This window comes from Alosa sapidissima, chromosome 9 (genome assembly GCF_018492685.1).
Source record: "Alosa sapidissima isolate fAloSap1 chromosome 9, fAloSap1.pri, whole genome shotgun sequence".
NCBI classification, from domain to species: domain Eukaryota; kingdom Metazoa; phylum Chordata; class Actinopteri; order Clupeiformes; family Clupeidae; genus Alosa; species Alosa sapidissima.
In genome coordinates, this window is record NC_055965.1 from 13,667,659 (window position 1) to 13,693,253 (window position 25,595).

Genomic DNA, 25,595 nt, shown 5'->3' on the forward strand with positions numbered 1-25,595 from the left:
CTCTCTCTCTCTCTCCCTCCCTCCCTCTCTCTCTTGCGCACTCTGTCTCTCTCGCTCTCAATTATCAATTAAGGGAATGTTATAATACTAATAACATATGATTATAAATAATAATAATAATATGTATAATCATATGTTAATTAAATAATGATTTACAAAATATGACAAACAAAAATATAAAAAAGAAGGAATTGCTTCCCAAAGTATGAAATAAATGGATCTCTCTCTCTCTCTCTCTCTCTCTCTCTCTCTCTCTCTCTCTCAGCAGGACGGCAACTTTGGCAACATCAAGAGCTTTGTGGAGGACCAACTACAGACCAGCATGGTCAGTCCGGCATGTTTTTATGCCTCCTGTGAGAATGAAACCATGTGTGTCACGGTTCCCACGCGCCTCGAGGGCATTAACACAAACAGCAACAAAGCAAACAAGCAGTTCGCTTGTAAAACTTCTACCATATATTTGCTCCAACCATTCACTAACCCAGCATATTCTAATTAGCACAGCTCCTCAGCCAGGTAAATCAGCTATTTAGTGAAATCACCTGCACAGGTAGAACTAATACATGGTAGACCTTTTACTGTCTGAAGCTGGACTTGTACAACTCTGGTGGTTGCAGTGTTTGGTTGCAAGTGTGTAGGTCTGTTTGTTTTGACTGGTCTGTTTGTGATGCCAAAGCGTACCAACTTATTGTTGAGCTGGTACAAGTTGTAATAAATACAATGCCAGTCAATGGAAGAGTGCAGTGTGGCTGTGTTGAAGACAACTGGAAGCCTACTGACCTCAACGTAGCACCTTTTAAAGGCGCAGTCAGCGATTACGCAGGACGTTTTGTTTGTTTATGTTTGTGTTTATATTGAAATTTATTAGCAGACGTTTCTGTCCAAAACAATGGATGTTATATTTTATCCAACGACCAAACAAGCCAGACCAGGGAGGTAGCTCACCCCTCCCTTCAGTATTCCCAGAGAAGTTCCACGCAGGGTTTTGTTTTTGTTTTGGGGGGACATGCCCCAGTTTGTTTCCAGTTTTTTAGTACCTAGGCTGCCTACAATGGAGTTTTTTGTGTACTCACGGAACAGGCAGCTAGTGGTCATGAGGAGATGTTGCTGAATGTGACAAAAAAAAAAAAAATATTACAGGCTTGAAATGGACCATGATCGCTGACTAAACCTTTAAGTTAATTATGTTGACGTGATTCTGTTGAATTGTCTTCCCTGGGAGGATTACATCTCACTCCCCTGTGCCATCTCTACAGTTTGAGGTAACCTAATGTAACCTGCTTCCTGTGTCTTCCCTGTGCTTTGTACCCATACAGATGTTAGGCATTGTGATTGGCGCTGGCATCGCCATCATTCTCATTGCCATCCTGATCTTCTTCGTGATGCGCAGGATAAAGCTTCGAAGTGAGTCCTCGAGAACTTGTTTAAATGTTTTTTCATGCTTTCCATCAATTTGTTCATTAGACCGAATTTAAACACACTTACTGGTGCCAGTATAGATACTTTTTTAAACACCAGTACTGGTGCCTACCTATGTGTTCTTCAACAGTAACATTATGTGCCAAAAACATTTGACTCTCTTTTAGACTTAGAATCCCAGGAAGCCCCCAAATACCGTTTCCGGAAAAGGGACAAAGTCATGTTCTATGGACGCAAGATCATGCGGAAAGTAAGTGCCATAAACCGGAATATGGATTTCCTGTAGTTTCAGCCTGGAAATCATTTGTGTTTGTCTCTGAGACAGACAAACTGACAAAATTATACCCAACCGGTGGGGAGGATGGGCAGGTTGTTTTTAGTTTTTAGGGCATTTTCACTACCTTTATTCATAAGGATTTATTCTAGTCATTGTAAGTGCCACACACACATATTATGTATTGTTTTTTTTCAGGAGAGTCTAGGCTATCCAGATCTACATTTCATGTATTAATACTAGCATTGATTTTATTTTGATTTTTAAAGAATGTATTATAAAAAATCTTATATTTCGACATGTATCTCACCACAGCAAGCTCACAGCTCTACATGCATTTCATGTGTGTGTAGGGCAGACTGTCCTGAATCGGGCAATATAATTGCCATGTTGGAGGGATACTCTGGGGCTGAGCAATTTACAGAAATATGTGGTGTGTGATTTACAGGAAATAAATGCCATTTTTTATTTAGTGATGAAAAATGACCTTTCTGCGCTCCATATCTGTGACACGAACTGATCTGACCTGACTTGACCCGAGGTTGCGTGTTAGCCTGCGTGCCTATGTGTATGCAGTCATAATAATTCTCAACTTTTTACTGGATTGCCATGAACAAAGTAAAGGCAAAAAGGTGTTTTATATGTTGAACAAATTGGGATGCAATGTGAGCCTTGAATTGGATGCCATGCAGGAATTTGCTAGGATCTCAAAACCAGAATATGAACATGCTTTGCCATAGAGAAACACATGATAGCTTTGGATTATAAACATGCTTTGCCACAAGAACAGACAAAAACGTGGGGTAGGTCCAGCTATATAAAGTTATTATTTTGCTGTCACTTCGTCTGTTTTATAACCCAGAAGGATGTACTTGATATCAAATGATAGCTCTGAGTCTCCTCTTTCATCTGACATGCGTGGCATATCTATGCGATCACGGGTCGGCGTAATTCAAACGAGAGTAATGGGTGTGCAGCTTTGGTTTGTGTACATGACGTTATTATTTTGCAGTCACTTCGTCTGTTTTTATAAGCCAGAAGGATTGATAAACATGGTACCAATGGATAGCCCTGTGCCCCCTCTTTCATCTGATATGCTTGCCATATCGATGCGATCACGGGTTCGTGAGTAATTCAAACGAGAGTAATGGGTGTGCAGGTGAACGCAGAGAAGTATAGACTAAATATGATGCAATTTGATTTTAAGTTCATGATTTTTTTTTTACATTTTCATACTTGATCGTACAGACAAGTGTGTAGTCTCGTTGGAAAGCCCCGCTTCTGCTCGGTCATGCAATAAAGGTTCCATCTCGCTGCGATGAACAGTTCCGGAGCAATGTAACAGAGAAGAAAGGGTGTGTTTTTTTGACGCACTTTACGTCAATCGGGTTCTAAGGGTTAAGCTTCTCTCTCTCTCTCTCTCTCTCTCTCTCTCTCTCTCTCTCTCTCTCTCTCTCCTCTCTCCTCTCTCTCTCTTCCTCTCTCTCTCTTCCTCTCCCTCTCCCTCAGGTGTCCCAGTCTACCTCATCTCTGGTGGGGACAGCATCGTCCTCACGCCCCCGCCTCAAAAAGAAACAGAAGATGCTCAACATTGCCAAAAAGTACGAGTCCTCTCCAGCATGCCCCAAATCACCAGCACATGTTTTTTTTTTTTTTAGAGCTGCTGGAAAGAGCCCAAGGCTCTCCACTCCACACCACACCTGCTCAATAAAAATACCAAAAATGTTGTCTTCTCTCTCTCGCTCTCTCTCATCTCTCTCTCTGTGTCTGTCTTTTTCTCTCTCTCTCTCTCTCTCTCTCTCTCTCTCTCTCTCTCTCTCTCTCTCTCTCTCTCTCCCTCTCCCTCTCCTAGGATCCTGCGTTTTAAAAAGGAAGTGCCCATTCTTCAGATGAAGGAGCCTCCTCCATCAGTGCTGGAGGCCGACCTCACAGAGTTTGACGTGGCCAACTCGCACCTCCCCTCAGAGGTGCTCTACATGCTCAAAAATGTCCGGTAAGTGTGTATGTGTCCAAATGGAACTCTCCCTAATTTGCCCCTGAACAGTTCAAGATCCCAGACACATGAAACATAAGTCCCTTAAAACAACACTGTTGACCTATACAGTCTATAGCCTTGTGTGTGCGTTTGCAGATTTGATGTTTTTCGATTTTCCTGTGTATAAACAGAAATAGCCCATCAGATGTATAACTCTTTGTAGTGCTTTATTCTGATTGGTTGAGGACTTGAATGGAAAGTTATGTATATTATTACCTCACTGAACACACCAAGCCATTTGCTCCATAAAGACTAGCTGGCTGTGTGCTATCTTCATGCCCCTTTGCATACCCCCTTTGTCTGTCTGTCTCTGTGTATATGTACCTTGCATTGCTATTATGCATAAAAGCCACTTTAAAAATAAAGATTTGATTGATTGATTGATTGAGTATTATCCCTGTGCAGGGTGCTGGGCCACTTCGAGAAGCCGTTGTTTCTGGAGCTGTGCAAGCACATGGTGTTCCTGCAGTTCCAGCAGGGCGAGTACGTCTTCAGGCCCGGGCAGCCGGACAGCAGCATCTACGTGGTGCAGGACGGCAAGCTGGAACTCTGCCTTACCGGACAGGTGGGGAGCACCTGTGGGGAGAGTGTGTGTCTGTGTGTGTCTGTGTGTGCAAATTTGCCAGTACTTGTATCACATATGCAGACAGCCGTTTTTAATTGCGATTTAAAAGTATTAAAGGAGAAATTTAGACTCGTTATCATCCAAAAATAAACCCTAGGTTTAAAAAAAAAAAAAATGAATTCCTGCTTTAGTAATCTGACCGCACTCTTAGTCATGGATGGTGGAAATAATTAGGAATGGTGAGCGCCACATCTTGATAACTTTACATCTTAAAACTGAAAATGGCTGTGGTTAATATGAGCTTAAACTGCCTTCTTTTGTAGGACAACTTAAGGTAATTTAGGCTAATTTGTGTAAGCGAGTGTAATTTGCATTGTGCTGAATCAGCACCTTTTTTATGGAAGGGGGCCACTTCTTGTACTCAGCACTTTTCGGAAAACAACGGCCCAGATACTGTGTGAAGCACAAATTACACATGCGTAATGTTGAAGTAATAAAACGTTCAATTCTTGGTAACCGAATAAAATAACAGCGAAAGATAAAATTAGTTATAAAATGACAGGGAAAGATTAAAATTTTGCCTAGGTATATAAATCTGACAATAATGACCAGATGAGTGAGTTGAGTGAGTCGTTATACATGAGTTGTAAATTATTCATTCTGTGTCAACAAATGGCACACCGTGTTTGACTCGTGTAAGACCTAGTGAGTCCGTGAACTCAACAGCACTATGTAACCGCGAGGCTGATTAGCGGCTACCTTTTCATTAATGCCAGATTACAACCGTTGTGCCTGATTATGAGCTATTAACGTTTGGCGAGAGGTAAGCCTCTTTGCTGCCGACATGAAAACAAATACGGCAGAAATGGTGCAAAGGAGATGTGGGTTAAGAACGGAGGTGGAGTACCGCGACTCGCCCTCTGAGAGCGTAGAGCGCCATGTCAGCACTGATTGGACAGGTGGACGATTGATTTAAGGTGTGGATGAGTGTTTGCGTGTAACAGATATACAGCTCTGGAAAACATTAAGAGATTACTGCAAATTTGAATATGACCGTCAACTCATTCTAATGTCACTCGGCAACCGTAGGATGACAGAAAAAAATTGCATTGGTCCCCCCCCCCCCAATCTCATTTGTGTTTATTTTAGCAATATGTTTGTTTTTGTTTGTTTGTTTGTTTGTGTGTGTTTGATAAACTTGTTGACTGCCTCCACAGGATGGGAAGGACGGTGTGGTGAAAGAGGTGTACCCTGGAGACAGTGTGCACAGCCTGCTCAGCATTCTGGACGTCATCACCGTAAGTTACTAATAGTGTCTGTGTGTGTCTGTGTGTGTGTTAGACACCCCGAATGTGTAGCAGACGAGCGTATCATTTCCTGCCGGCCATTCATCATCAGTCACTACTTCCTGTTCCACATGACCTCTCCGGGGCTCTGACTCACTCATTCACTTCATTCCTCATAAAGGCTTTTACGAGCGATGACTCATCCAGTCTCAGGGCTTATTGCAATTATGCAAGTGTGTGTGTGTGTGTGTGTGTGTGTGTGTGTGTGTGTACTACAAACAGATTGCAAAACAGCCATCAGCACAGCGTGATAAGAAATGCCACGTGCACATTTGGAGTGAAATACAAAGCGCGTGTGTGTGTGCGCGCGCGCGCGTGTGCGAGTGTTTGTTATTCTTTTAGTGTTGATTGTTGAGTGTGTGTGTGGTGTGTGTACGCGCACGTGTGTAATTGTGTTGTTTTGTGTGTCCACTTCAGGGCCATCAGAAGCCGTACCGTACGGTGTCGGCGCGGGCGGCTGAAGTATCCACTGTGTTGCGGCTGCCTGTTGAAGCCTTCCTCTCCATCTTTGAGAAGTACCCCGAGAGCCTGGTGCGCGTCGTGCAGGTAGGTATCTGTATTTAGGTGTGTGTGTGTGTGTGCGTGCGCGGGCGCGCGTGCATGTCCTCATTAGTGTGCCTGTCTGTATGTTGACCGCTTCATCTCTCCTGTGCAGATCATCATGGTTCGCCTCCAGAGAGTGACTGTGATGGCCCTGCACAACTACTTGGGTCTAACTAATGAACTCTTTAGCCATGTAAGTCTACACACACCACACACCCCCACACACACACACACACACACACACACACAAAATACCACATAAGCAACAACATACTCCCACAAAAAGGACCAATGGGACACTGAAACACTTGATTTGTGATTCACCTCGCGCGCGCGCACGCTCCCAAAAAAGATCTTACACTTACACACACGCACAAAAAAGATCTTTTTCACGCACACACACACACACTAGTTGTAATAATGAATAATGAAAGCATGTATTGACACAGCACTAGGCCTACGTCATGTATCCGAGCTCCACCCAGTCAGTGTCCGATCTGCTGGTGAGCTCAGGCAGCTGGAATGGGCCTCGGTCAGCTTGCGTCCCTCCACGGCCCTCTGTATCTCAATGTTTCAATTCCAAATGGTGCTTTATTGGCATGACAAATATGACACTCATATACTGTCAATACTCTCTCTCTATCTCTTTATCTCTCTCCCTCCCACTCACTGTCCAATGCAAAGTAGCAGCATATTTGCATGAATGTGCTATTGCAGTATTATCTCTTGAGGAGCAATGTTAAAATTAGAAACACACACATATCAGTACAAGTCAGTAACAGTTGAATCTTTGTCTCTCTCTCTCTCTCTCTCTCTCCCCCCCAGGAAATGCAACCCTTGCGTCTGCTGCCTCTCTCCCCGCACCCCACGCGCACCAGCCCCGTGCGGCACGGCAAACGCTTCGGCAGCCTCACCGTCACCGAGGAGCACCGCGAGGCCGCCGTCAGGGAGGCCACAGGTGAGGACCCGGCAACACCAGCGCAGTCTAGTGCTGATGGACCAGATGGAGTTTTTCTGTGTGTGTGTGTGTGTGTGTGTTGGGGGTCTTGGGGCGGTCTTCCACTTCCATACTAATGCTGTGGTGAACTGACCTCCACAACTTGAAAGGAAATTGAAATAGGACTTGACTTGACTGAACTTCTGAACTGAGCTAAAAATGCTTGGATATCTGATGTGAAATGTTATGACCATGGGATGCTCATAACTGCCTTGTCAGATACACTTACAGCATATGTGTTCCAGAATTATAGCTTGTCATTTCATGGGGAAATGCATGTGGTACTGCTTAGAGTAGGTCCCCAGAGCATTCCTAGAGTCATGTGACTTTGTATAAGACTTGTGTATGTGTTTTGCGTGTTTATGCATAGTCATGTATGTGTGTGTGTTTGTGTGCTCTGTTCCCAGGAGGTGAGCAGGGGAAAGAGGGATCTACAGTGCCAACACTCAGTCGTGCAATTTCCATGCCTGTAGATATCGCTGGTAAGTGTGTGTGTGTGTGTGTGTGTGTGTGTGTGTGTTGAGAACCCTATAATCTCAACTGCTGGTTGCACAGTATGTAGAAGTAATAAATGTAGGGGTTGGGGACGTTTAGGGTGTGTACTGATTGTCATACCTCAATCTCTTTCTCTCTCTCTCTGCTTCTCTCTCCCTCTCTCACTCACTTACACTCTCTCTCTATTATATGCAGGCATTCAGAAGGGCCTGCGTTCAGACTTTGACATGGCCTACGAGCGTGGTCGCATCTCTGTGTCTGCAGAGGATGGCAACACTCCACCAACCTTCACACGAGTCAGTTCCACTTCTGCTTTAGAATGTCCCCCACTCTCATGCTGACTCCTATTGTGTAGTTCATGATGTATATGATTATTATGATTAATAACTATTATTACTGTCATTACTATTTATAATTATGTACTATTATAATTTATAATAATGAATTATACTCTTATATAATTAGAAACTTCTTCACTGCATTGCATACTAGTGCAGTAATTAATGTGTGCGTGTGTGTGTTTGCTTTGCAGTCTGTGTCCCAGGACCAGAAGGAGAGGAAGTCGGTGACTGTGGACGAGGTGCCATCCGGAGTCTACCTCTACCCCGAGGAGGAGGGCAGTCTGGAGAGCGTCTACGGGCCGCTGCCGGGCCGACCCAACGCCGCCCTGTTTGAGGAGGCGCAGAAGGAGATCCTCAAACTCATGAAGATCGAGGTACGACTGCTAGGCACGGCTCACAAACAGACCCATTCACTATGAGGGTGTTACAATGAAAACAGCATTCCATAGTGCATCCATAGTCTGATTGTTACACATTGCCAAATTTTTGGGTTAAGGATAATAGTATTGTCCACTAGTCATTATCAGTAAAGAAGTCCCGACACAGGACCCCGACACGAAGCAGACAATACATTATCCCGCTTAGTATACGGCTATTTGCCAAAACGAGAAAAGAAACCTCATACAGAGCAATCTTTTTCAATTCTTTTGTTACCGTTTTGAGAAAAAAAAAATATAACTTCAGAGTTTCAGATGTTGCATAGCAACGTATTACTTGCTGACTTTCACTTTCAATTACGTTCCATTGCGATAAGTGAAAGGACTACTTGCAAAATGATATGATCAACATGATTATGACCTTCATGTTAATGGAACTTTCGACTTCATTCTGAAGAGCCGTAAAATAATTGTTAATGTTTGACACTGATTGTGCAGTCACTGTGTGTCAATATGCAGCTTTTATCTAGAGAGCCAACAGGGTTAAGGGTTCCTCTTTTCATAAGATCGGTTTGCAGTTGCGTGTGGTTGCCGATGAGTTGCAATTTCTGTTTCGTAATCGGTCACTTTCCTCACTCACATGCTCTCACTTTTTTTTCTTTCCCCACCCTGTCTGTCTCGGTCCCTCTGCACCGTTGACCATCTTTCTCTCTCTCTCTCTCTCTCTCTCTCTCTCTCTCTCTCTCTCTCTCTCTCTCTCTCTCTCTCTCTCTCTCTCTCTCTCACAGGACCCTGCGTTGTTGAATGGCCGAGTGACTCTGCATCATGCCAAAGCGGGGGCAGTGCTGGCCAGACAGGGAGATCAGGTATTCTCTTCCAGAGCTGTCCCCACTGATTTGATGACTCTGTTTCAGTTAAACCTCTACTATGTATGTTATGTATTATAGAGGTCTCTCTCTCTTTCTCCCTCTGCTCTTTGCACTGTATCTCTGTTTCATCTGTGGTTTATTTACAAACTCTCTTACAAACTTGATTGTGACCCCACCCCCTTTATTATACTCCCTCTCCTCACAACTGCCCTCGATCATGCCTTCCCTTTCGCCTATTCTCGTCTCTATTCTCTCTCTCTCTCATTGTTTCTCTCTCTCTCTCTCTCTCTCTCTCTCTCTCTCTCTCTCTCTATCTATCTATCTATCTATCTATCTATCTATCTATCTATCTATCTATCTATCTATCTATCTATCTATCTATCTATCTATCTATCTATCTATCTATCTATCTATCTATCTATCTATCTATCTATCTATCTATCTATCTATCTATTCAATCAATTCATTGTGCTTTATTGGCATGACTGTTCAGGTTACAATATTGCCAAAGCATTAAGAACAAAAAAAAAAATAAGCAAAAACATGGAATACTGAAAATAGGAGACATTAAAAATAGTTATACTAATAAAAACAATGATAAGATGATAATGTAAATAATAGAGGGAAGAAAAAGTAGGTTAATAGAATAGTGAAATTGGTGGTGGGGGGGGGGGGAAGATAAACAACAGTAGGGGTGGAATCCCTGGCTTACTGTTGCATCTCTCTCTCTCTCTCTCGTTCTTTTTCTTTTCCTCTATCGCTCTCCCTCCTCTCTCTCTCTCTCCCTCCACACAGGACGGGAGTCTGCACTTTGTTCTGTCAGGCTGCCTGCATGCGTACCAGCGGATGATTGACAAGCAAGAGGCGGTGTGTCTGTTTGTGACGCAGCCCGGCGAGATGGTCGGCCAGCTGGCCGTACTGACCGGCGAGCCGCTCATCTTCACCATCAAGGCTGTGCGCGACTGCACCTTCCTCAAGATCTCCAAGTCCGACTTCTACGAGTGAGTTTTCCGCCTCCTTGCCAGGATCGAGCTGCCTCCTAAATAGAATGTGTTCACTCCAGAACACTGTTGCACAGAATGCCGGCGTAATGCTTGTACATCGGTCCACACCCTTTTTCGAGAGTCAAGGAAATAAATCTTCCGAGTTCGTTAACCTCCCCTTTCCTGTCTGAAATCAGTAGCTACACCGATCACAATCACAATATCTGATAGAAAAATCACCATACTATCTGATAACCTCCTGCCTAAAAATCAGGAGCTGCAGTGATATTTTGCTTTTGATGTCAGTGAGTTGACGTTGGATGTGAATCCACACAGTCTTGCCTGGGCATGAAAATATCTCAGAGTAATAAAGCCGTAGCGCCCGGGGGAGTGAGGTGTAAACAGGCTCACAGATGCAGGGGAGCTCAGGCTGTAATGCTCAGTTAACATAAACGATGTGTCATAGTTTCAATACACAATCCAGGACGGGTGTATGGGGAGGGCTGAAGATAACAGCAACAAAAACCTCTCACTAAGGACATTGGGGTCAGATGGTGTGTCTCATGAGTTTCAGCAATAGGCTGGGCTAATACTAACATGCCTAGGCAGTCAGATCTGCTCAAAACTAGGGCGGTCACTTTACGTTCGAAAATCGATTGCACAATCGATTGGACCAACCAACACAAGTTTCGAAAACTAAAATAGGGAATCGATTTTAACCAAATATGTACACTATTAATTTTAAACGAATTAAACAAATGAAAAAGATAGATGTAACAAAACTCAGGAACAAGCAGAAAAATAACAAAGAATTCCGAAGTGCAGTAAAGAAAATTCCCACCAATTTTACGCACCGGAAACAGCTTTTTCAATCAGCTGCTGTGCTGCTGGTGTTTTGCCAAAAAATTGAGGACGCGATCAACCTGTGCGACATGAGAGATACGAATGATAGGCCCGAATAACTTGAGGAGTTCGATATGGAAGCACTTCGGGGTTTGGGTATATCAGACTATGGAGAAGGACAAAGCGGTATGCAAACTGTGCAGTTGTGAGTTCTACGTAGGCGAAATTTGTTTGACATTTCTAATTGTAAACGCAGCCACGTTAAAGCCTGCAGTAATGTTTTTCACTGATGTTATGGCAGTCCACTCTGCTTATTGTTTTTCGAGAATGTTGCACTCCTGTTTGTCATTGTGCACAAAACTTCACGCCATTGTGCGTCTTCAAGCGCCCCCTTTACGTTCGTCCTAATGCCTGTTAGTTGTTCGTGGATTGTCCTATATTTGGTGTTGAAAATTGAAACGTCTTTAGACATGAAAAATCGAATTTACAATCGATTCAATGAACAATTATGTCTCAAGAATCGAACAGGATTTTTTCACAAAAGTGACAGCCCTACTCAAAACTGTATTGAACACACTATTAGACCTGACAGCAAAGCCGCATTTGAAACATAAATCTTTCTCGGGCTGCCGTGTGTATGGCATGTGCTTGCATTCCCTGTTCAAGGCACATAAGAGTTTTTTTGACTAAAGAGAGTATTCTTTTTATTATTCTTATCAGGAGTCTTGACTAGGAACTTTGTTAGACTATGTCCATTCAGTCTTGTAACTGAGTCACAGTGTTAGAGGAAATTTCATAGTACTGAGAGAGATATTTTTATTTTAGTTTTATTATATATTTTTCTATTTTTGTAAGGACACTGTAAATCCATGAGAATGGCTGTCTAGAGTTTTTGACATCTGTGTAAACCTTCTTGATGAGTTGTGTGCTGATTCACTCTTTGGCGCCCCCTGCAGGATCATGAGGGAGCAGCCCAGCGTGGTGCTCAGCGCCGCCCACACAGTGGCTATCCGCATGTCGGCCTTTGTGCGCCAGATGGACTTCGCCATCGACTGGATGGCCGTGGAGGCCGGACGTGCTCTATACAGGTAATCCCCAAGACCTCTCGACGCGCCTGAAGGTGTGGCCATCCTCTGATGGGAGTTATGGGATTCTGAACTGTGCTGTTCTATCTTGCAGATGCTGCAGTAGCTACACTCTAGAATGGACAGTAATAGATCTGTGACATTTGATAAAGTAAAATAAAATAAAATAAAGCATCGTAAAAGGCCTAATCGGATTCCAAATGACTGTAATATGCAACTCATTATGGAATTCAGAGCAATTTGTGCGGATTAGTGTGGCTCTCATAGGTGATCATTGACCACTAATGCTATGTACAGTTTTCTCTCATTCCAAACCTGTGATAGATTAACTTCGGTGCAATCAATACAGCTATCAGGGCCTTACTACAGGTATCTTGGTAGACCAGCTTGACATACTGATGACACAGAATGAAATCACCATAATGACGTCAAAAACATATCTAGTGTACGTTCTGTTGTGATCTTTCAGATGTTTTCAAGGTTTTCTTACTATTTATACTAGACTGTGTTGCTGTGGCTTGATTAGATCATTTGCTTTAAGATGGCTGACTGCCTTGCTGACAGTCCACTAGTGTTGGCCTCAGCTGTCAGCTGGTATTCACAAATGACTCGATTGTTCTTGTCTGCTTAGGCAAGCCCCCCCATTATTATGCTCAGGACCTTGCTCTTCCACAGAGGTCATGCAAGGTCACAGGGACATTAAATGAACCCTGGTGTTTTTAAAGGATTCAACACAAACTTGTATGGTGTACAAAAAAATCACTGATCTAAAATTGCAACAAAAGCATTTTTGTTGACGCCCCGTGGTCTTTTCCGGATCCCACCCCGACTCTTTCTCCCACTCGCTTCCTGTCATTCTCCACTGTCCTATCAAATTAAAGGCATAAAAAGGCCAAAAAATATATATATAAAAAAGAAAGATCTTTAATCTTTAAAAGATCTTTAAACTAGGTGCTTCACGCTTTTTTGTTCTCAGGCAAGACGATCAGTCGGACTGCACCTACATCGTCCTGAACGGCCGCCTGCGTTCCGTCATCCGCAAGGCCAACGGCAAGAAGGAGCTGGTCGGGGAGTACGGTCGCGGTGACCTCATCGGTGTGGTGAGTGACGCAGCGATCCTCTCCGCTGTGCTTCTTACGGGCTGATGACCCAGGCAGATAGCGCAGGCCTCCAGAGAGTGGTTTCACAAGATGTCCTCTGGCCGTGTCTCGGTCTGTATCTCTGCTTATCTGTCTTTGTTTACAATGACTGAGATAACAAGGGATAATGTGGTTTTACAAAGGGCAAGTGGCTCATAGTCTCCAAACAGGGCTACTTTTTACAAGCCATTGTTGTTTTAGAGGATTGTGCCTAATTCCTTCATTTGAGACCATTTAGAGACCACTACTACAGTAAGACCTTCCCAACCAATGATCAGCTTTGTATTAGGGAAATGGAAATGTTATCAGATTAAATTGATTTTGGAAACTAAGTTCACTTTGTCTTGTTTTGCCCTTTCTGATGGGATATAAGCTAGATGTTGGTAAAATAAACGTGGAATTGAAAGTTGAAGGAATGCGCCGATGTTTTGGGAAAATAGCTTATTTGCCATCTAACACAGAGTTGGATAAGAGAATACACACCCCTTTGTCTCTTTTCCATGCGTGCAATAGCCCAGTGAGTGACACTGTTAGCCTAGCTTAGCACGATTCACAGGAAGTGGATTACACCAGCTAGCCTACAGCTAACCTGTAGCTAACAGGGAGCTATGCTAACCCATCCATGTCTCCCTCAGGTGGAGGCTCTGACCAGGCAGCCGCGCGCCACCACGGTCCACGCTGTGCGTGACACAGAGCTGGTCAAGCTGCCCGAGGGGACGCTCAACAACATCAAGAGACGCTACCCACAGGTACAGGGGTCATTTATTTGGGTGTTGAGCTAAAAAAGAGCTATAAGAATTTGAGTGCGCTGCCTTTAATGCCTGTTTTAGGCAAGTCACTTGTTTACAAGTCACTTGTCTTGCTCCTCCTGCTTAAGCGAGTAGGACGCATTTCACACTGCTCCTGCTTCAACTATCCTTTTAGCAATTTCCACTCTTTTTCATTCTTTTATTTCATTTACAAGCTAGTTTAGCAAAGACAGTGAAACCAGTACATTTAGATCTGAAACTTTAGTGGTTAGTTTTTTACTTTAAATGAGCCAGCCAAGTCAACGAGCAAAAACTGAACGGCAATTCACCTTGAAGTTGGATTAAAACAAAATGCGCTCCTCCGGCCAGAGACCCAGGAGATCATGCCTAAAATGTACTGAGCTAGAACAGAGGATTTCTACTTTGGAATCAAAGATGCATGCCCTTCCATCAAAGACAGATGAACTACGAGAGGCATCTCATGAAGTGAGTACAGCAACTACTGGAAATGCAGAGAATGAAACCCAGCAGTCTAATGTCACTGCTAATAGAGCAGATGAATGCATCGACCTCACAAAGGGAAATGTGAGTACAGAGCCTTGGCACAGGCAAGGTGCCAGACCAAAAAACGTAAAACAAGAACTGTAATTACCTCAACACCAGTAAATTCAGATGTTAACTTCAGGCCTTGTATCAGAAATACAGACAGATCAGCAAACTACTACAGGGCTTGTGGCTCTAAGGGAAGCCCACAGCCCCTAACACTATGGAACAGATTTGAATGCCTCCGGGACGTGACAGAGGAATTTCCCAGGGAACAGACCCAAAGCAGGCAGCGATCAAACCACAACAATAGAAAGATGGGCACAGACAAGAAACAACACTCGACACCTATTCATCCCACAACCCTCGTTCTAGGCGACTCTGCTGTGAGACATATAAATGGGGAAAGGATGATTGTATGTTGTTTTCCAAATGCTTCCGTGTCTGACACAAAAAACAAGCTTGCAGAACTGGTGTCGAAATATGCAACTATCAAGCGCATCATTGTGCATGTTGGAGCAAATGACATCTACAGAGAACAGCTGTATGTCAAAGAAGGTTTCAAGGAACTTTTCTCAGCCCTATATGAGCTTGGAATACAAATTTTCATCAGTGGCCCACTCCCAGCAGAGGGAAGCTTTGTATTTTCCAGACTATTCAGTTTAGACACCTGGCTCGCAAAAACATGCTTTTCAGTTGGAATGAATTTTATTGACAATTTTAACCTTTTTTGGAATCGCAGGGAATACTTCAGACCAAATAGTACAGAGCGGAGTTGGACTGGGGCCAAGATCTTAACCGAATACTATCACCTCTCTCTCCTGCTCCCAACATTTTTTTCTGCCAACCTTGAGCCGAGCTTCTGATAAGCGCTCAACATCTCAGCTTAACCAAAACACTCTGCACAGGCTGAAACAGAGATATGCCCACCCCCCCTGCTGTGGGGCCCTCTGGTAATCACCCGGTAGCCTCCACTGAAATGCAGACCTTGGAGAAACATAAACAACCAGCTCAATGCCCAGCCATGTCCACTGGACAAGATAAGATGGGTGCTGCTAAAATGACTCAGTCAATCACTGGCGTCAAACTCCCTGGAATCTCGGCAAACAAATGGATGCAATGAGCATGAGGAGATAGCCCCTCAGCAGCTTTGATAGGTGCTATCAGAAAGGAAGGGTCATGTTGTGACACCAGTACCAATACCCCTCCCCACCTCCGTCGACTCCTTGTCACCACAAAGACACAACAACTTGGAATACACTACTGGAATACATGCTGAAAGCGGAGCGTCTGCAACAAACTCCCCAGAACCTCAGCAGGCAGATGGAGACTCTGAACCAATATTCAACCCCATCTTCCTTGATTTCCCATCACCACCTACACCCAATCACGTCCCCACCCGATCAAATTCCCCAGGCCACCCAAACCCCCCTGTATATCCATCCTCATCCCAACACTCCCCCACCCGCTCAAACTCCCCAGGATCCCCTGTATACCCATCACCGTCCCCACCCCAGCACATGATTTTCCCTGCAAGAATGGAAGGACTGCTGCCAGTAGCCCTGCAACTTGTTAGTAGCCCAAGACTTTCAACTGTATACCCATCAACATCCCACCTTGTTGGTAGACCAAGACCTTCAACTGTATACCCATCAACATCCCACCTTGTTGGTAAACCAAGACCTTCAACGGTATACCCATCAACATCCCACCTTGTTAGTAGACCAAGACCTTCAACCAGTGCCGGCCCGAGCCTTTTGGGGGCCCTAAGCAGAATTTGATTTGGGGGCCCCCTCCCACAACGCGGAGTCACCTGTGCTTGGCGATAATTGACAACTTCACACTATAATGTCATATTATAAATTAATACAGTGAGGTTATGTATTAATACAGTGACTGATTATGAACTACTGTCCCCCTGGACACAGATGCATAAGGACTCGGTAGGCTCATTCAGTAATCCATCCTTGCTTACATGCCAAAAATGTTTTGGGGCTCCGCTCTAGACTTCTGGCCTCATGTGCTTGGTAAACCAATGTATTAGTTGTTATTTACACCAACCCTGTCACCTTTTAATCTTAGAGGGTACTAAAATCACAGATTTATTTGAAACATTCATATTCAAAGTGAAGCACTAAGGGTGGTTTACTGAAGTTGAATTGACAAATAACAAAATACAACAGCATTTGTATTTGTTGTAAACAAGTACATCCGTTTAATGACCTGTTTTTTCAACAGATTTGCAGAACAAATTCGCAAATGTGCATTAAATGAGCAATCTTCAACTACAAAATAAAACCAAAATAGACAAACATTAATAATCAAAAATAAAATGTCCCAAAAAAATAGATACTTATTCCTACTTCGTTCCTGGCTTTCAGGTATCTGCAACTCTGCAGTGGATGAACCTGCAATGATTTAAATAAATACATAAATAAATAAAACAAAAACTATGTTAAATGTGTCATGTCATATTAACAGGCTATGTAACCATTTGCCATCAAGAAAACCTCACCTTCTGTGTCATATCAGCCATGGAGGCAGACACTTGATGAGGTAGAGTTAGGTAGTTGTAGAGATGTGCTCCAAAGTACTTCAACAGTGTCTCTGAAAAAAAATATATATTGCATAAGTGCATAGTTGATCGAGCAGAATGAGTTTATTTTGCTATCATTACTTACACTCATCAACAAGCAATTCCACATGTAACAATTCATATTCTGCTGGCAAATGAGGCATAATCAAAAGTATACTTAATTGCAGTGGTGAACGTTTAACATGGTGATCTACTGCAGCCTAAATATTAGGGTAGCACCGCTACATCACTTGCCACTATCTTAATCAAATGTAGGTTTATTTCCATCACAGAAGTCTCCCCACCCAACATGGTATATTTTCTCAAACACTACCATCTCTCTCCAAAGATCTTAGACCAGAGCGCACGTACTGTTCCATCTTTGCCTATGAAGCTGGAACGTTACCGATGCCCAGAGTCGCGCTAGTCAATGGGTTGGGGTTGGGACTGGGAGCCTGGGCTTAGCCTGCTGTTGCTAACAGACTTACCACTATGTCACATATTATAGAACAGTAATAAACTATCAACACTTTCAGGTGCGAAATCAGAAACAATCTCTCTGTGGTAAATTTGCCTTCAGCTACGTTTTCATGTAGCTACTGTAGTGCTAATGTCCACTTCAGTCAGCTAGCTAACTTTAATTTACAACATAAGCCCACCTATGGCTAGGGTACATGCTTGATTGAACATCCAAAACAATCCCAATATCCTTGACATCTGAAATACACCTAGATAAATATATATTAATGGGAGACATCTCTCTGTTGATGGCGAGGATTTAGCTCTGGTGATGGCTTATATTAGATCATGACAGCTAGCTAGCTACCTCAAGCACAAAACATACTGTAAATAATCATGCAAACATACCTGTATCTTGCTCGTTTTTCTCCTCCTCTGTCATTTTCTGTTTTCAGCACCAGAGGGATACGTCCTTTTTTGTGACTTTTCTTAACATTACCGTCTCTTCCGATTTTTGAACTTGATAGAGTGTCTGCACGAATTGTCTATGCACCCGAGGTGTCTAGTTTATGCGCATGACTCAAAGGCTGGCAGACACAGTAGAGGTAGGCAGGCATATTGATCATGAAATCAGAATTTTCTTGTTTTGAATTATTAATTGTTTCATTTATTCATTCATTGACGTCACTTTTACGTTATTTATTATGTAAAAAAAAAAAGAAGAAACTCGATTGGGGGCCCCCTGGTGGTCAGGGGGCCCCAAGCAGCCGCTTAGTTCGTTTATGCCTCGGGCCGGCCCTGCCTTCAACTGTGCAGTTTTTTAGTACCCCAAGACCCTTAGCACCAAAGGTGCGCATGGCACCTTCACGGCCTCCCTCTTTCCACTCAGAAGGATCTCTTAAGCAGCAACAACCTCTTAGTTCATATTGTCAGCTGGCATATAGCAGCTGCAGTAGACAATTATTTGATGATGATGATGATGACTGTATTGTATGATATTCTAAGGGTCCTTGCAATATAAATGGTACTGACAGTAGTTTTGAGAACATGCCGGGACCCAGTAAGCCCATGACATTCTCTATTCCTGTATTGACAAGAAATAGAACACAAATGCATCGAGCTTATAGGGTAAACCAGTTCAATCTCCTACCCGTACCAATTCAACCTCAGATTTCCCCCATGGACCATTTTCCCCCAACACTTACAGCAACTAGCACTCCTAAATATCAGATCTCTTTCAAACAAATCATTCTTAATTAATGATATCTAATTTGCACACACAACCTTGATTTTTTTTTTTTTTTTTACTTTTAACTGAGACATGGTTAGATCAAGCAAACAGTGCTGCTACTCTCATTGAATCAGCTCCCCCAAATTTCAGTTTTTTTGTGTGCTACCAGAGCAAATAAAAAAGGTGGGGGGATAGCCACAATTTTTAAGACGTCTTTTCAGTGCAATCAGTCGTCATTCGGTGACTTTACTTTATTTGAATATCTGTGTGCACGCATTAAGTCTTCTCCTCAGATTTTATTACTGACAATTTACAGGCCTCCAAAACATTCAGCAAAAGTTTTTCTTGAAGAGCTAGGTGAACTGCTATCAGTCGTTTGCATAGAGTTTGACTGTCTTATTATATCAGGGGATCTAAACTTGCATGTGGATAATCCTGAAAACAATTACGCCAAGGAATTCATTGCACTAATCGATACTTTCTCCTTAACACAGCATGTACAGGGGCCAACACACTCTCTCGGCCATACCCTCGACCTTGTTATCACAAAGGGTCTCGATGTCTCTACAGCTGTTAAAGACCTGGCCTTATCTGATCATTTCTGCGTGTTATTTGATGTGTCTATGTCCCCACACACTCAAAACACAGCTATGATTGTAAAAAGGAGAATCATAAATCAGACAAGTGCTCTCTTTGAGCAAGCACTTTTACTAAAGTCAAGTCAACTGTCAGACTCTGTAGAAGACTTATTTGATCACTTTAATGCAAAAATGGCAAACATTATGGATGACATTGCTCCATTACAATTCAAGAAAGTTAAGGACAAACAGAACGCACCATGGAGGCAAAATCCAGCAGTTAAACTTCTAAAAAGAGAGTGTAGGAAGACTGAAAGTAAATACAAACTTCAGATCCACTATGAAATCCATAAAGAGATGCTCCGCACATATAACTCTGAAATATGCAAAGAAAGACAGTCCTTTTTTTCTAACATTATCAATAGAAGTTCAAATAACACTCGTATTCTATTTTCAACTGTTGCTAAATTAACAAATCCCCCCTCACAATTAGCGCCTGAACTTCTCTCAACTAATAAATGCAATGAGTTTTCATCTTTTTTTAAAGGAAAAATTGACTAAATCAGACTCAACATATCTGCTCAATTACAAATTCAACAACTTGAACTTCCAGCAACAGAGGGAAACTAAACTTAATGCCAGAGTTCAGCATGATAGACTACGAAACAGAATCTCAGCTCTTCCACAGGTGTCTTAGACACTCTGCCTACCAATTTATTCAAAACTGTTTTTCATCTCATAGCGGCGGATGTCCTTCAAATTGTAAATGTATCACTGCTGTCTGGCACTTTTCCTAAGTCACTGAAAACAGCTGTTGTAAAGCCACTTCTCAAGAAGAATAACCTGGATGCCTCCATGCTAAACAATTACAGGCCCATATCCAATCTACCTTTTATTGGCAAAATTATTGAAAAAGTAGTCTTTAATCAATTAACCACCTTCCTAACATCAAATGGGTATTTTGATTACTTTCAGTCTGGTTTTCGGGCAAATCACAGCACTGAAACAGCTCTCATTAAAGTTTCCAATGACATACGCCTAAACACAGATTCAGGTAAAACATCAGTCCTAGTGCTACTGGACCTTAGTGCAGCATTTGACACTGTTGATCACAATATTTTACTACACAGACTAGAACACTGGGTTGGATTTACAGGCATAGTTATCAGCTGGCTAAAATCATATCTACAAGAAAGGAGCTTCTTTGTTGCCATCGGAAACTGTACCTCAAAACCAACGTCCTTGACCTGTGGTGTTCCCCAGGGGTCGATCTTAGGGCCACTATTATTCAACCTCTATATGCTCCCACTTGGACAAATCATCCAAAATAACTTGATTTCATATCATAGCTATGCAGATGACACACAAATTTACTTAGCTCTGTCACCAAACGACTATGGTCCTCTTGAACCTATGTGTCAGTGTATAGAACAAATCAACACCTGGATGTCTCTCAAATTTTCTACAGCTGAACAAAGAAAAAACTGAAGTAATTATATTTGGTAAAAAGGAGAAAAGACTTAGGGTTGCCACTCTCCTTGACACAAAAGGGTTGAAAGCAAAGGATACAGTTGAAAATCTTGGTGTATTAATTGACAGTGATCTACATTTTAACAGCCACATGAAAGCGACAACTAAATCAGCTTTTTACCACCTCAAAAATATTGCCAGACTCAGAGGGCTGATGTCAAAATATGACTTAGAAAAACTCATTCATGCATTTATCTCCAGCAGGGTTGATTACTGCAATGGACTGTTCACAGGCCTTCCTAAAAAGACTATTAAAGCTTCAGCTTCAGATGATACAAAATGCAGCAGCTAGGATTCTAACAAAAACTAAAAGAACTGACCACATTACTACAATTCTTAAGTCCTTGCACTGGCTTCCAGTAAGTCACAGAAGCTCTATTGCTTGTTTATAAATCAGTAAATGGAGCAGGACCTAAATACCTGTCAGACATGCTTCAGCTGTACACACCTTCTCGTCCTCTCAGGTCCCAGGTGAAAAACCTGCTAGTAAAACCTACTGTTAGAGCTAAACATGGTGAAGCAGCTTTTAGCTGCTTTGCGGCTCAGCTGTGGAATCAACTTTCGGATGACATCAAAAAGGCCCCAACTGTAGCCAGTTTAAAATCTAGACTTAAGACCAAACTGTTCTCAGATGCTTTCTGCTAACTGTGCCGAGTTACAAATTCTGAATCTGCCTTGATAATTATTCTACTTTATCTTTTATTACTTTTTTTACTACTTTTGCCTTTGTTTTTTGCTTACTAATTATCCTTTATTTTTAAATTATTTTACCTTGTGTTTTATGTTTTCTTTTTATTATAATCTTTACCTTATAACTATTCTTTGACTATGTTGCCTTTCTATGCTTTTTATTTGTTATTATTGTTTGGTTTTGTTTATGTAAAGCACATTGAATGACCTCTGTGTATGAAATGCGCTATATAAATAAACTTGACTTGACTTGACTTTACCACCAACCTTGCTACTGTTATCTCACTTCACGCCTTAGTGTCTGGCTTTGGTTTTGATTAAAGTGTGTGTGTGTGTGTGTGTGTGTGTGTGTGTGTGTGTGTGTGTGTGTGTGTGTGTGTGTGTGTGTGTGTGTGTGGCGTTTTGTCCTCCACGCTGTGCAGGTAGTGACACGGCTGATTCACCTGCTAGGCCAGAAGATTCTGGGGAACCTTCAGCAGGCCCGTGGGCCTTTCTCAAGTAAGTCTGTCAGAGGGCCTGGTGTTGGTTGCACAGTGTTAGATGTTCAAGTACATCTTTGTAGAATTCTGCCTTGTGATCTCTTAACCTATATATATCTCTCTCTCACTCACATTCTATCTCTCCATTTTTCTCTTTCTTTCTCCCTCTCTTTTGTCTCTTTTTTTTCTCTCTCTCTCTCTCTCTCTCTCTCTCTCTCTCTCTCTCTCTCTCTCTCTCTCTCTCTCTCTCTCTCTCTCTCTCTCTCTCTCTCTCTCTCTCTCTCTCTCTCTCTCTCTCTCTAGGTTCTACGTTGGGCTTGCCTTCTCTGGGCTCCAGTCCTGACGTCACCAACCCTGCCAGTAACCTCTCCACTGTGGCCGTGCTGCCCGTGTGCGACGACGTGCCAGTCAATGCCTTCAACATGGAACTAAGCCACGCCCTCAGTGCCATCGGTAACGCCCACTCCTGTCTATCTTTCGTGATCTCTAGTTTGTGGCCATTAGCAACTATGAGCTACCAGAAGTGGCCATTAGCAAGGCTAATTCATTTGTGGCCATTAGCAAGGCTAACTCATTTTTGGCCATTAGCAAGGCTAACTCATTTGTGGCCATTAGCAAGGCTAACTCATTTGTGGCCATTAGCAAGGCTAACTCATTTGTGGCCATTAGCAAGGCTAACTCATTTGTGGCCATTAGCAAGGCTACCAGAAGAAACTCTTGTTCAGATGCAGATAGCAGTGGTAGCATTAGGGGCTTCCTATACCACACACGGGTCCAGCCCTCACAGGAGCCGATGTCCGAGTCTGGCCTGAGACCCTTCCTGAGTCCGCTGTCCTATCGATAATGCCTAGAAAAAGCCCAAACGATCATCGGAAGCTCATTCGACTTAATGCAGTGATGCGCAGACCTGGCTGAACATGATGCATGCTGGGATTTAAAGAGAAATTCGGCCATTTTCACACGGATCTCTTGTTTCTCTAGGTCATCGAGTACCGTTAGTACAACAAAAAAAAACGCATCTTTATCATGCCCCCCAGTTGTTAGTAAGCGGCAAAATTCCAGCATCACTTCCATTCATCACTTTCAGCCGGATCTGCTCTGCACAGCGCTGCATGAAGTCAAATCAACGCTATATGTGGATCCAAAATGTTAACCGTTTCATTTTAGCATTCAGGTTTAATCTCTCACCTCCATTTCAGGACCCACCCTGCTCCTGACGAGTGAGATCATCAGAGAGAGACTGGGGGCGTCAGCCCTCGACAGGTAAAACAATCTCTTGGGTTTTTTAGGGACAGTTTAATTTCTCTTAAGGCAACACAGACATGTGATTTTGTACCATGAGGTAGTTAATCTGTATGACTTAGTGTTGCACTATTTAAGGAGAACTTTTCTCAAATGTATTTGGTTGTGAATCCTTAACTGCGTTGCACTAGCCTGATGTGGTCATACTCAATTCTATTCAGAATTTGAGTCTGATACAGCTTCATTGGGAAGTGATTATGGGGTGTGTTTCAACCGACACAGGGAAAAATGCCTCTGCACTCACTTGGATAGACCTAACCAATCAGAGCAACGAAATAGCCTACCGTGAATCCTGAACCAAAACATCTTCTCGCTGTTTTAGTTTCGTTTTGCTTTCAATCGTTTTTTAAAGTTATTGTATTGTCAATAGGCTATCTTTTAGCCTACAACAGACAAAAATCTAAATGTAGGCTATAGCTTCTCTAGCAACTTTTTTATGTAAACAAAATCAACCGAAGTGCGCTCGGGTGACGTGCTGGACTAGGCACCGTTGCTCATCTCTCCATCATCAAATAAAGCCCGCCCATACAGTCTGATTGGTGCGAACTGCTCTGCTTCGGGCATAGTTGCTTCTCAATGGAACAAGCCCAGACTGAATTTCCCGACCTCAAATTTTGTGGGTGGAGTTAAAACTCGGGCTGGCTTCTAGGCTAGTGTTGTACAGCAATACTCATAGCAATGTCATAGCTTTGATTACCGCAGAGCCCATATCAACAGACAGATTACTAATTCAATGCATATACCTCTACTGAAATATACTGTGTTTTGATGGTCACATACATGAACAATAAATGAAAATGGTCTTTCTCAAGTTTGTGTCATCTCTGTGTCTCTGTGTTGTTGTTGTTGCTTGTTTTGGTTAGTATCCATGAGTACCGGTTGTCTGGCTGGCTGGCTCAGCAGGAGGACATCAACCGGATCGTGCTCTACCAGACAGACAGCACCATGACGCCCTGGACTCAGCGCTGCATTCGCCAGGCCGACTGCATCCTCATCGTGGGCCTGGGCGACCAGGAGCCGGCCCTCGGACAGGTCAGTGGACACACCACACACATCTGTTCTGGTTCTTTCCCCCTCGGCCCTGTATGTTCCTCTCTCCGATCCAGTCGTAGTAGTCGTGGCGACACACATCTGTCCTGGTTCTGATTCCGGTTCTCTCCTTCCTTCCCGTCCCTGCAGCTGGAGCAGATGCTGGAGAACACGGCGGTCCGGGCCCTGAAACAGCTCGTTCTGCTGCACCGCGAGGACGGGCCCGGACCCTCCAGGACCGTGGAGTGGCTCAACATGCGCAGCTGGTGCTCGGGTCACCTGCACCTCCGGTGCCCCCGCAGGGTCTTCTCCCGACGGAGCCCCTCCAGACTGGTACTGCCGTCCGCCTCTGCTGTGACCGAACACATAAACATTTCATTCTAAGGGTTGACTTATGATAAAAAGGCTTTTCTCTTGACAGGTTTCTTGAATTTCCCCTGGGGATCAATAAAGTATCTATCTATCTATCTATCTATCTATCTATCTATCTATCTATCTGGACACACACGTGTTGTTATTGTTGTCAGACAGTAGCTATATTGCAGACAGTAACTAGGTGCCTAAATTGGTCATATTAGTGTAGTATAGAGGACAGTAGCTAACATATCAGGTAACAGTTACTGTACACTACATACTTTAAGCAGCACGATGACATTAAAGTACATTAGTCTAGTAATGCCAGCAGACTATTGAATGTGCCAAATGAAAATGATCATCAAGGTCGGCCATTGTTGTTGTGGTAAAATAATGATTATCAAGGTTGGCCATTGTTGTTGTGGTAAAATAATAGTACCTGGTCACGATGCAGGCAGCACTGAGACTCAGGGACAGGAGGAGGGCCACTTAAAGCAGTGGCCAGACAGGGACATGCTCTGGAGATACAGATGATTCAGATCAGGTGAGGAATGTGACACTGGATATCTTGGTAACAGTACTTTGGACTAGGGCTGCACGATTTGGGGGAAATATCTAATTGCGATTTTTTTGTGACGGATATTGGGATTGATATTGTGATTTGCGATAGGATTTTTGAATGTCAATGAATTGACTCAGTTTAATATTTCAAATGTCTATTTCATTTGGGCCCCCCTGATTGGTGACCTCACCCAGTGCACAAGA

General features: G+C 43.1%; 1 protein-coding gene across 8 annotated transcripts in view; it reads left to right on the forward strand.

The window, feature by feature from the left end:
• Nucleotides 1–25,595, forward strand: part of pnpla6 (patatin-like phospholipase domain containing 6) — a 50,650-nt gene that overhangs the window by 7,965 nt on the left and 17,090 nt on the right. For 5 of the 8 annotated variants that reach the window (XM_042105565.1, XM_042105566.1, XM_042105571.1 and 2 more), the window contains exons 3-25: nt 266–325; nt 1,317–1,404; nt 1,587–1,669; nt 3,203–3,294; nt 3,546–3,686; nt 4,134–4,293; nt 5,511–5,591; nt 6,057–6,185; nt 6,295–6,375; nt 7,008–7,140; nt 7,587–7,661; nt 7,870–7,970; nt 8,207–8,389; nt 9,181–9,258; nt 10,057–10,262; nt 12,044–12,175; nt 13,149–13,272; nt 13,947–14,060; nt 22,089–22,164; nt 22,449–22,598; nt 23,345–23,408; nt 24,311–24,479; nt 24,627–24,809. In XM_042105565.1, the coding sequence (XP_041961499.1) occupies nt 266–325; nt 1,317–1,404; nt 1,587–1,669; nt 3,203–3,294; nt 3,546–3,686; nt 4,134–4,293; nt 5,511–5,591; nt 6,057–6,185; nt 6,295–6,375; nt 7,008–7,140; nt 7,587–7,661; nt 7,870–7,970; nt 8,207–8,389; nt 9,181–9,258; nt 10,057–10,262; nt 12,044–12,175; nt 13,149–13,272; nt 13,947–14,060; nt 22,089–22,164; nt 22,449–22,598; nt 23,345–23,408; nt 24,311–24,479; nt 24,627–24,809 (2,703 nt within the window). The remainder of the gene's footprint in view (nt 1–265; nt 326–1,316; nt 1,405–1,586; nt 1,670–3,202; nt 3,295–3,545; nt 3,687–4,133; nt 4,294–5,510; nt 5,592–6,056; nt 6,186–6,294; nt 6,376–7,007; nt 7,141–7,586; nt 7,662–7,869; nt 7,971–8,206; nt 8,390–9,180; nt 9,259–10,056; nt 10,263–12,043; nt 12,176–13,148; nt 13,273–13,946; nt 14,061–22,088; nt 22,165–22,448; nt 22,599–23,344; nt 23,409–24,310; nt 24,480–24,626; nt 24,810–25,595) is intronic. The other 3 variants (XM_042105568.1, XM_042105569.1, XM_042105570.1) reach the window with 1 other exon arrangement.